The following is a 12,032-nucleotide window of genomic DNA, read 5'->3' as shown; positions in this document are numbered from 1 at the left end:
AAAAAAGGAAAAGCGTATTTTGGGCGTTCGTCAGGCCTCCTTGTTAACACTGACATTTTCTAGGTACCCGTACGAAAGGATTGACGGCCGGGTCAGAGGGAACCTCCGCCAGGCAGCTATCGACAGGTTCTCCAAACCTGACTCTGATAGGTTTGTTTTCCTCCTGTGTACAAGGGCAGGAGGTTTAGGCATTAATCTTACTGCTGCTGATACCTGCATCATCTTTGATTCCGACTGGAATCCCCAAAATGATCTCCAGGTAAACATGCAAGAAAATCTCCCCGATGCCTCCCTCTCCCACTTTTGAAAGTCATTCTGCTATGTCAGACCAATAAATTAAAATCGTGTAGTCGCTCAGGCAGTGTCCCGTGATTGGGGCAAATGAACCAACTAGTAATCAATTTATTAATAATGTGACAGTAATTTCTTAGTGTGTTAACCCTCTTCTGTTAAACTGCACCCCTGTTTATTGGAACAGATGCTCTTATAACTGACAGTCGAATCTTTTCTTTCTTTGGTAGCCATTCATTTCCTTTTTCTTCCAGGCTCAGGCTAGATGTCACAGAATAGGACAGAGCAAATCTGTGAAAATTTACAGGCTGATTACAAGGAATTCTTACGAGAGGGAGATGTTCGACAAAGCTAGCTTGAAGCTCGGTCTGGATAAAGCTGTCCTGCAGTCCATGAGCGGAAGAGAAAACGCTCCCAACGGGGTAAAGCACGCTGCCCACACCGTGCATTCACTCTCGCTCCATTATTTAGCTTATACTGAGAAATTTTCCGGCATCTGATTATCTTTTGGCCTCGATATTTTAAGCATATCTTGTCACACTTTCCTTTCTTGTCACTAGGGTTTACCCTCTTTGAGAAAGGTGAATCATTTGTTCAGTCTACAGACAATTCTAAAAATATTTCTCTAAAACAGGTACAGCAGCTTTCCAAGAAAGAAATAGAGGATCTTCTCCGGAAAGGGGCCTATGGTGCCCTCATGGATGAGGAGGACGAAGGGTCTAAATTCTGCGAAGAAGATATCGACCAGATTCTCCTCCGGCGAACCCACACCATCACCATCGAGTCTGAGGGAAAGGGTTCCACGTTTGCTAAGGTGCGGATCGATCCCGAGCGGCGGGTGTTCTGCGGCAGCGGCACGGAGTTCGTGTCACGCGCTCCCGGGAAGCACACGTGATGTCTGCTTTATGTTGCACGTCACGAGATTAGTGATTAACTCCCGCTCGATGGGGCCCCCGATGCACGAAGCACTCGTTGTGTTTTGGGTTCTCTTCTCTGTACCGGGCCTCGGGGTCACTCTCACCTTGTCCCGGCCCCGCTTCCCGCCTCGCCAGGCTCGTCCTTTACCTGTGTTCCGGCCCCGCCCTCTCTGCTTCTTGAGCCTCTGCTCTGTCACCCTCTCCCCGCTTTCCTGTGATCCTGACCCCTGACAGCCTTCAGACCAGTCAGCTCACCCCTATCTGAAGAAGACCCCGTCTGCTCTCCGCTCTGGCTACAAGCCCGCAGCTCTTCTTTCGCAGCGAAGAGCCACGCACGCGTTATCTACGCAGCTCTCTCCCCTGCCTCCCTTTCTGCTAATTTCCCACCTGCCAGCTTCCACCCCTCCCTCACCTCTCCACTCCATCCCCTCCGCCCAGGACCCCTTCTGAGGCTTCCCCCATCCACACCCAGGCCCAATGCCACGCTTTCATTTTTAACAACGCTATTGAAATGGAATTTACTTACCGCAAAATTCCCCTACTTTAAGTGTACCGTTGAGTGCATTTCCCGTATTCACAGACTCGTACAAGTATCCCCACATCTAAGTTTAGAACGTCTCCATCACCCCAGTAACAGTCCCCCCACCCCGCCTCCCGTCCCCTCCCCCTCGGAGTCCTGGCAACCCTTCAACTGCTTTCTGTCTCTCGAGGTTTGCCTACTCCGGACGTTTCATATACGTGGAATCATACAACGTGTGGTCTTCTGTGCCTGGCCTCGCTCACTCAGCATGTCTTTGAGGTTCATCCGTGTTGCAGCACGTGTCAGACATTCCTTTTTGTTGCTGAACAATATCCCATTCTATGGTTATACCTCGTTTACCACTTGATAATGGACATTGACTGTTGATCCATTCACTAGCCGATAATGAAATTTGGATTGTTTCCGTTCTCTGGTTATTATGAATACTGTTGTTACAGACATCTGTGAACAAGTTTTTTGTGGACATATGTTTTCATTTCTCTCGCATATATACCGGGAATGGCATTACTGGGTCGTATGTTAACTCTGTGTTTAATCCTTTGAGGAACTGCCAGACTGTTCTCTAAAGTGACTGTGCCATTTTCCCTTCCTACTAGCAGTGTTTAGGGTTCGAATCTCTCTGCATCCTCACCAGCGCTTTTCGTTGGCTGACTTTTTGACTACTGTCCTGTTACTGGGTGTGAAGTGGTAGCCCACTCTGGTCCGATCTGCGTTTCTCTGCTACTGTTTAGCATCTGTTCGTCGTCTTATTGGAGATATATATATATATATATATATATATATAAAATCTTTGGAGAAATGTCTATTCAAATCTTTTGAACAACTCTGAACTCTTTTGAGGGAGTTGTCTTTTTTATTGAACTTTAAGAATTCCAGATAAAAGTTTCTCACCAGATAATACAATTTGCAAATATTTCCCCTAGTCTTTTCCTAATGGTGTTTAATTTTAAGAAGCCCACCCATTTTCTCTTTTATTGTTTGTGCTTTTGGTTCATTGTTTAACCTTAAGTCACAGAGATTTGCTCCTGTGTTTTCTTCTAAGAGTTTTATAGTTTTCACTCTTAACTTTATGTCTCTGATCCCTGTTGAGTGAATTTTTGTGTGTGATGTGAGACAGAGGTCCAGCTCCCTCCTTTTGCCTGTAGATATCCAGTTACTTCAGCTACTTCAGTTGTCCCAGCTACTCCAGTCTTGAAAGGCTCTCCTCCTCTGGGCTCTGTGACCCAACACCTTCTCGCTCACATCTTTCAGCCTCTTTTCAGGTTCTTTCCTCCATCCTCACAGGCACCTCAGATTCAGTAGGTACCAAAGCAGATTAATCATCCCTGTCCCTCCACCCTCTGTTTGCACGCGTATGCGTGTACACACACACACACGCCCCTGTTTTTTCACCTGAGCCACACCTTTCAGATGCCAGAGTTGGGTGCTGAGGTTTTCCTGGCTTCCTCGTCCTTCAGGCTTCACATCCACTCAGATTCCAACTCCTTTAATTTTACCTCTTAAAGACTGCCTTCTAGACTGTATCCTTTTCTTCATTTCTGCCGGTCTTCACTGTTCCTCCCTAAACTATGGCCGCAGCCTGTCCTCTTTGTTCTGCCCTCCCTGCTCCAGGACACCGCTGTGGTCCCTCTGGCAGGTGACTTTGGATATGGTCGCATACCTCTTGAGATTATTCCCATCTTCAAAGAGTTCCCCACTACCTCAGGATGGAGTTCAGACTCTGTTAACAGGACATGCAAGGCCCTGCTTGACCCGGCTTCTGCCTCCCCACCAGCTTGACCTTGGGCTACACTCCCCTGACCGCCCAAATCCCCAACCGTATGACGTGATCACCTTTCTTCTCTGTGCCTTTGCACATGCCCCGCCCTGAACGTTTCCACATGCTTTCCTGTTCTGTGGGCTTTTAACACTCTGGTCCAGGCATCGTATTCTGGAGGGCCTGTTCTCTCCTCCCAGCAGTGCCCTCCCTGTACCCTCACCCAACCTGAGCCTGGTTAGGGCTCCTCTCTGTATATCGGCTACACCTGTACGTACCTTTGTTGCCTGTCATTTACTATGCTGTGCTGTCATCTTTTATTTTATCATCTTTTATCAACCCCTGGACAGTGAGCTGCCTGAGGGACAGTCCTTCATCCCAGTCCCATGGGCCACAGCCTCTGGCTCACGGTAGAAGGATGGGTCCATGTTCGAGTGAATGAATATGTGAAAACTGCTTTGCATTTTGCCACTGAGAAAAGCATCTCAAAGTAATGCATGCGTTTTTCCCTTTTAGGCCAGTTTTGTTGCATCTGGAAACAGGACAGATATTTCCTTGGATGATCCAAATTTCTGGCAAAAGTGGGCTAAGAAGGCGGAATTGGATATCGATGCCTTAAATGGGAGGGTGAGTGAGAGGCCCCTTCACAGTCTGCCTGATCTCCCCCAGGGGTTGCTTTTTCAGAAGTTTCCAATGTATCTGCTGTCTTTCAGAACAACCTGGTTATTGACACTCCAAGAGTGAGGAAGCAAACCAGGCTGTACAGTGCAGTGAAGGAGGATGAGCTGATGGAATTTTCAGACCTGGAGAGCGATTCTGAAGAGAAGCCCAGCACGAAGCCACGGCGGCCGCAGGACAGGTCCCAGGGCTATGCCAGGAGCGAGTGCTTCCGAGTAGAGAAGAACCTGCTTGTCTACGGGTGAGTCAGGCTCATGTGAGAGATGGACTTTCATTCGAAAAATAGTTAGAATTCCAGGTGGCGGAGGAAAACCCTATTTGTGTTTGGATTTCTGTGACTCCCCGTAGCAAATGCCTTTGACGCAACCCGGGCAGGCCTGGGGCCTCTTGGTTAAAGAGCTGAAAGCCGTGCAGATCCTCACGGATTCGAAGGGGGTTTGCCCCTTAAGGAATTGTGTCACATCCACATTGACTTGCTAATCATTAATAACTCAGAGCAAAGTCTCAGAATAACAACCTTTTTTCCTAGTGTACCTTCACATAAAGTTTACCACTATGGTAATCTTTCATTATTTTTCCATTATAAAAACTTGTTAAAGGCAATCGCCTCAACTTGTATAGCTCTTCCAAGTCATCTGCAACATAAATGGCGGTCATTTCAACTCTCTGAATGGGTCGTGTTTCTCCTCCTGGACCACAAGATCCACATCTGACCCATGTCTGACCCTGTGGCGCCCACACAGGGCTCTGAAAGGCAGGTGCTCGGCGTGCATCTGGATTCGTAAATACGCCTGCTCTGGCACGTGGCGGGACTGCCGGCGAATGCCGCTCAAGTGAAAAAGCTGCCGCCAAAACGGTATTTCTAGAGATCTGGCGACATCTGCTCTGTGATTTTTTTTCTTCCGATGGCTCATCATTAGTTTCAGAAGAAACACAAACATCCTGCCAACGTGGCAGACAGGGCTCCTACCTGGCCCTTGTCTGTCTCATGGGTCCTTTCCGCGGGCACCCCGGGCTGCTGTTGGGACAGAGGCTTCTTCTCCTGCCGTGTGCGCTGCTCCCTCTGTTTCCACATGCAGCCCTGCCCGCCCACCATCTCCTGCCCTTGACCTCTGAGCAGGCATCACCTCAGCACCTGCCCCAGAGGGTCTCCCTGCACTTGCTGTCACACTCGGCATGTCAGGTGATAGCCTCTCCTGCTGGAGCCCTGGTGAAGGGCTCCGCGAGGACCAGGGCTCCCTCTTCGTGTCCTCGGGGCAGAGTGCGGGGCCCGTAGGCACGGTGAGCGCTGGGTCAGTGGCTGCTTATGCAGTAAAGGAGGTTCCGCTGCAGCCGGTCCTGTGTCTCGGCAGCTGGGTCACCTCTCATCGTCATCTCTGCAAGCCGGGCATTCTTTCCTGGCCACCCCTAGCTACCGAGCCCTTTGCTGCTTCCCCTGCTTCCATGTTTCACCCTAATGATCAAAGTTGAGAATGTTGCTGCTCACTTTAGAGACGGAACATGAATAACTGCTGAAGCTGAGCAGTATGCTCAGGACATCTGTCTTTCAGTAACGCCCTTCCCGCCTCCCATGGGCATCAGGTGTGTTGGACACCTACCACCTGCAGGGCACTGCTAGGACAGGGCCGTGAGCAGGTGGTTACGGCGCCCCCCCCCCCACCCCGGGGGCAGGTGGGCAGGCAGGTGAACCAGCAGAAAGGGCAGTAAACTGGTAAAGCTGCACAGGTGCTCACATGCCAGTGGGGCAGAGGCACGTCCTCTCTAAGATGCAGCTTGGGGCTGTCTGCCCACTGTGGGGGGTGGGGAATCAAAGGAGGTGCGTGAATGGATATCATGAATTAGCTGGGGTAAGGGGGAGGGTGGGACGTTGTCGGGCAGGGAGGAGGAGACAGTTCCCAGCAGAAAGAGCCGTGTGTCCGAAGGCGATTTGAGGAACTGGGGAAACTTCTCTGAAGCTGGGAGGACCAGGCGGGGCAGAGGCGGGGCCGCGGGGCGAACTGTGCCCCTCGCGTGGAGGCTGGTTCCTGCCCTGAGCGCCTGGAACCCGGGGAGGGCACGCTCACGCAGCGTCAGCCTGTGCACTGCACGCGTAGGTCTGTCCACGGTCCTCTCTCCCCCCGTTTCACACAAGGACCTAGGAGCGCTCTTATACTTGGTACCTAGCACCCCTGTCTCAAAGGGAGACCTTTCATGGCCTCTCATTAATTATCAGGGCGTCCCTTGGAGGTGAATAGATGCAGCTGCACCTTTAGCCGCGTGCATCCCTGATTTGGGGGTAGTCATTCCCGTCACCTTCCGTCTCAAACGGTGGGTCAGCTTCGCAAAGTACGAACCATGCCCACGTGAAGTGGAGCGGGGCGTTTCCAGGTCTCAGCTGGGAAGGGCTGTGTCAGCCCCTGCCCGGCGGCGCAGTGAACACGCGGCCGGGTGGTAACGGCACCCTGGATTGCCTCACGATAACCTGATGTCATATGTCGCTAGTTTTGACCCAGGCTCTCCTAACACTGCCACCTGACCATGAAACCAAAGCCGCACGTCTAAACCCAGAGGCACCGTCTGCATGTGAATGTTTGCTTTGCAGCTGGGGGCGCTGGACAGACATCCTTTCCCATGGCCGCTACAAGCGTCCGCTCAGCGAGCAGGACGTGGAAACCATCTGCAGGACTATCCTCGTGTACTGCCTCAACCACTACCGGGGGGACGAGAACATCAAGAGCTTCATCTGGGATCTGATCACGCCCACGGCCGATGGCCAGACGCGAGCCCTGGTCAACCATTCCGGTGGGTCGGCGTCGCGCCTCGTGCGGTGGGGTCCCAGGGAGCTGTCGGGGACGCTCGAGACGTGTCCCAGACCCCGTGTGTCCCTGCCTTGCACGGAGATTCCTGACCCTGACGCCATAACCGGGGTCGTGGAGAGCTTCTGTTGCTATGGTTATCATGACTACTCTGCTTGTAGGTTTATCAGCCCCGGTGCCCAGGGGGCGGAAGGGCAAAAAGGTGAAAGCCCAGAGCTCGCATCCAGTGGTGCAGGACGCTGACTGGCTGGCCGGCTGCAACCCAGATGCCCTGTTCCAGGAGGACAGCTACAAGAAGCACCTGAAGCACCACTGCAACAAGTACGTCAGGGAGGGCGGTCGTGGGGAGCTGGCGACCCTGCTTCTTAAACATGCATGTGTTTAAGTAGATGTATATGCTAGATATATATCAGTGAGGCTATTATGTCATATTTACTGTGTTGGTACAACCTTACTGTTTTTCTTGAAACATGATGCCAAGTCACGTGGCAGCCTGCCTTCAGGCAACTGAGTTTTTTTTTGTTTTTTTGGGTGGTAAAAGATGCATGACACAGTTTTACTATTTTAACTATTTGCAAGTGAACAACTCACTGGGAATGATCATACTCAGATTGCTGTGTCCTCATCACCACTGTCTATACCCAAAATCTTTTTGTTGACCTTAATACGAACTCTGTACCTATTAAATGATTTCTCCCCCCTGAAGCCCCTGGCAACCACACCATTCTACCTTCTGTCTCTGTGAATTTGCCTATTCTAGGTACCTCATAAGTGGAATCGTATAATATTTGCCTTGCCGTATCTGGTTTATTTTACTTAGCCCAGTGTTTTCAGGGTTCATCCGTGTTGTAGCTTGTGCCAGATTTTCGTTCCTTTTTATGGCTGAGCCGTATTCCGTTGTACGTATAGACCACATTTGTTCATCCACCCATCCATCCATCAGTGGGCACTTGGGTTGGCTGATACCTTTTGACTGTTGTGAATGATGCTGCTGTGGACGTTGTGGATAACTGAGTTTTCACCGACGTGTATTAGAGGATTATGGTTAACTTCATATGATCCCGCCTTCAACTGACTGCTTTCAGTCGAGCAACGGCGGAGCTCACGTGGTATTTTTTGCTTCATGATGCCTCAGTTACTGGGTCCTTTCTTCTTACCTCTGAGCTTAGAATCACATTCCTTATCTTTACTTCCAGAACCTGATTATATATAATTGAAGGATACTAGGTCTGAATTCCTTTCCTCGCTTGGAGCTCTGAGAGCTGCCGACACATGACACCAGCGTCCACATGTGTTGATTCCTTCCGTCCCCTGAGCGTGCATGTGCGGTATCCGGGCTCAGGCAGCGCTACCGCCGCACAGCTCTCCCCTTCCTGGCTTTGGGCGACCTGGGGCAAGCTCCTTGACCTCTCAAAGACCCACTTTCTGTATTCGTCAAGTAGAGCTTAAATAAATGTCTATCTCTCTTAGACATCGTAGCAGCAAAAGTCTGAGCACCTAATACTGGCAGCACGCCAAGCGCTTCCTAGGGATTATGTGTTTTGAGTTGTCTAAGATAAGTCGTGCTCTTTCATCCCCATTTACCTGGCAAGGAGACCAAGTTTCGGGTGCTTAAGGTCCCTCGGCTAGTTAAGGGGCAGCGAGCACCTTTGCTTCCGAGGAGCCCTGCCCATCTCGGAACCCTGCCTCCCCTCAGGGTTGTCGAAAACCTCAGTGAAATAATTCCTGGAGAACATCTGCTACTCCTGGGTCGCACTGACTTGTGGTTCTCGTCCCTTCTTAAATGCAGTGGTGCCTTCAGGGACTCGCTTTGATCACCATTGCTGGATTTTGACCGACAAAATTTTTCCCTTCTGAGTCTTCAAAACCATTACCTCAAACCCTTTTGGCACCTCAGAAACTGCTGTTACTGCCACAGCATAATGGTTCTCCCTAAAGTCCTGCCCTGCCCACAGCTATTAGAAAACTTCTGTTTCTTCGTGGTTTATGTGAACTTGGGGTCCATAACCTTCCGAACTCTGGATTCAGACAAACTGTAAGTGAAGGGGTTTAGTGTGGGAACAACGGCTCCTCTTCCCGGACCCCAGTGTCATGGTGGCGGTTTTTAATTCCCCACTTTGATGTCAGTAACAGACTTCTGCAGGGTATGCGGCCCAGTTAGTACGTGAGATGTAACTAGTGTTCTTCACATCTTCCCCTGGGTCTCAGGAGAAGAATCGGCAGTGCCTCTTCCATCTCCTCTCTGGGATGAGCAGTCAGAGAGAAAATGAGACCCAAATTGAGGGACCTCCTGGAAAACAGCTGGCCAGTCCTCTTCAAAAGTTTCAAGAGACAGGGCTTCCCTGCTGGCGCAGTGGTTGAGAGTCCGCCTGCCGATGCAGGGCACACGGGTTCGTGCCCCGGTCCGGGAAGATCCCACATGCCGTGGAGCGGCTGGGCCCGTGAACCATGGCCGCTGAGCCTGTGCATCTGGAGCCTGTGCTCCGCAACGGGAGAGGCCACAGCAGTGAGAGGCCCGCGTACCGCAAAAAAAAAAAAAAAGTTTCAAGAGACAAAGACAGGATCTGTCTCAAGTTGAAGGAGACGAAAAGGGGGTAGGACAGTTCAGTGCACACGTGCTCCCGACCTTGATGCTGGTCCAGAAAACGGGCACCAGTGGGATAGCCGCTGAAATGAGAATGGGGTCTGGGGACTTGTTAGGAGTCCTGTCTGTCTGACTCACCACGTGCAAGCTCCTTAGGGTCAGAGGCCACCTCCCATCACCCCGTTATCCTGCCAGGCCACTCAGCTTGCCAGTGCATTGGTTTGAATTTTTTCCTCTAGAAGAAAGGTGACATTCACAGTTCATTCGTAAAAGTCTCCACAAAACCAAAATTCCTCACGAGGTAGAAAACTTTGTCTTCTACCGAAGGGAGAGAAACCGTCAGGATCACTGCTGCCGCACCGAGTTTTGGTGAATAAAAGAGGATCCAGCTAAAGGTGGAGGGCGTCCCCTTGCCAGGCATCCTCTGTAAGGAGACGTGGTGTGCAGTTCCTTCTTGTGCAGCCATGGGGCCTGCACTGTCACTTCTCTTCTGCTGGTTCAGTACGGCACAGCCAATGTTTAATCTTATCAAAAGAAAGAAGTCTTAAAAAATAAAAACGAATTATCCAGAAAGGCCGCTTACTTTGGAGTGCATTCAGGTATTTACAGCCTCACGCTTTGCCCGCTGAGAACCCAGGTTGGCCAGGAGCAGCCTGTTGGTGGAGAGGAAGGTGGGTCACGGGGTATCTGTGTGTGATTGGGAGTGGCCTGTCGTGGTGAAGCTGCCCCTAGTTGTCATTTTGATATTTTCAATGACAAGTGCCACGTCCCTAGAGACATTAAGAAGTGATGGAGTCAGAAGGCCTAATTCTGAGTGGTCCGTGCTCAAGGTGACCCTGTGACCTTGGATATGTCACTTGTCCTCTGTTGGCCTCAGTTTTCATGTTTGTGAAAATGGAAATTGTGACTTGCTCCACTTTGTCATAGAGTTATTGTAAGGATCAAATGAGCTAGTGTTAGTCAGTGTGATACATGGGTTGTAAAGTGTTCTGCAAGTGTATGATGGGATTATCCAGCTAGGGGAGTAGCACTTGGTGTTATCTACTCATGGCCAAGGAGGTAGTCTTCAGATATGAGTCCTGAGTGCACAGTGGGGCTGTCCAGCAGGAGATGCTAGACTTGGAGTAGACAGGCCTTGGGGACTTACCAGGGGGGCATTATTGAAAGAATTAGGTGTACGCCATTGAGGAAATCCAAGTGAGATCAAAAATCTGGTTCCTAGAATTCCATGAGTTTTTAAAAACTGATTCCTTGAAGATGACTAGAAACTTCAGTGAACTGGACACATTTTAATCTCCTTTGTGATGTTTTATTATTACTTGTTAAGCTATAACTTAGGCTTCCAGGTAATATAAGCTAGAAGGAATAAAAACCGGTTACTGTTCCTTAAGGGGGAAACGTAAGGATCCACTGCCGCCACCATCTTCCTTTCTCGGAAGCAAAGTTGTATAATCTGAAAAACCTGACGTTCCATAGTGAGGGTTTATGGTAAGGTAGTAAAACCAGATTTTATATCTCGTTTGTTCCTGCAACTTCTGATGTGCTTCCAAAAATGGTATTAAGGCAGCAGCTGAGGAAGTTTTACGAGATAATGAAGCAGAACAGTTACTGAAAGCCATCTGCTCCGTTGTTTACAAACTCGCTTCGATACTTCAGAGGCAGCGGTGGGCTACGTGTCTAAACTTCACAAGCTGCACTAGGTAGACTCCACGAAGTGTGCCCGGGCCGGGCTGAGCTCTGGCCCTCTCTGTGCAGGGGGAGCGGTTGCCAGGCAGGCCTGCTGGAAGCTAGCAGAAAGCACCACACAGAGGTGATTATGTGCCACCATCTGTCACGCTTCAAGCCTACCATACAGCATGGCTAATCAGCCTTGGCAGGATGATGGATGAACAGCAGCAGCTGCCAGGAGCCGCTGTTGGCAAACAGTCCCGAAGTTAAGAACTTCTCCCCCCCGCCCCCGCCCCCGTCTTCCTCTCCAGGGTCCTGCTGCGTGTCCGCATGCTGTACTACCTGAGACAAGAAGTGATAGGAGACCAGGCGGAGAAGATCCTAGAGGGCGCCGACTCAAGGTTGGTGTGAGCCCACGTTCGCCCCGTTCCCCTCGGCGATGAGCCGGGCGGTCAGAACAGAGCGCGGGGCGCGCCTCGAGCCTCCGTCAGCCGTCAGTGGCGCCTCTCCCTTTTTGCATCTCAAGAGCAGTTGTTTGCCCTACCAGCCTGGGGACGTGATGAGAATCGGGAAAAGCCTGTTCGTATGTATGTGTGGATGTACGAAAAGGTGTGAACTAAACGACCGGTGTTCCGAGCTGACCTTTAAAAAATGGGGCCCTGCGTGGTAAAGTTCACCTCTGGTCCTGCTAGGACGTACGTGGCCGACTTCTGCCCTTTCTTTTAACCTTTGCTCACGCCGCCCCCAGCCCCACCTCACGATGCTCAGGTGCTTGTGGGAAGGGGGCGCGGGTTGCGTTCGT

General features: G+C 50.7%; 1 protein-coding gene across 4 annotated transcripts in view; it reads left to right on the top strand.

Moving 5' to 3' along the window:
• CHD7 (chromodomain helicase DNA binding protein 7) overlaps positions 1 to 12,032 on the top strand; it is a 178,469-nt gene that overhangs the window by 149,259 nt on the left and 17,178 nt on the right. For all 4 annotated transcript variants that reach the window (XM_079901672.1, XM_079901671.1, XM_079901669.1 and 1 more), the window contains exons 17-24: positions 64 to 259; positions 546 to 713; positions 926 to 1,105; positions 4,022 to 4,132; positions 4,219 to 4,424; positions 6,765 to 6,964; positions 7,140 to 7,299; positions 11,542 to 11,631. In XM_079901672.1, coding sequence (XP_079757798.1) covers positions 64 to 259; positions 546 to 713; positions 926 to 1,105; positions 4,022 to 4,132; positions 4,219 to 4,424; positions 6,765 to 6,964; positions 7,140 to 7,299; positions 11,542 to 11,631 — 1,311 coding nt within the window. The remainder of the gene's footprint in view (positions 1 to 63; positions 260 to 545; positions 714 to 925; positions 1,106 to 4,021; positions 4,133 to 4,218; positions 4,425 to 6,764; positions 6,965 to 7,139; positions 7,300 to 11,541; positions 11,632 to 12,032) is intronic.

The sequence above is a fragment of the Stenella coeruleoalba genome (assembly GCF_951394435.1).
Source record: "Stenella coeruleoalba genome assembly, chromosome: 17".
NCBI classification, from domain to species: Eukaryota; Metazoa; Chordata; class Mammalia; order Artiodactyla; family Delphinidae; genus Stenella; species Stenella coeruleoalba.
This window is presented reverse-complemented; position numbering and strand designations above follow the sequence as displayed.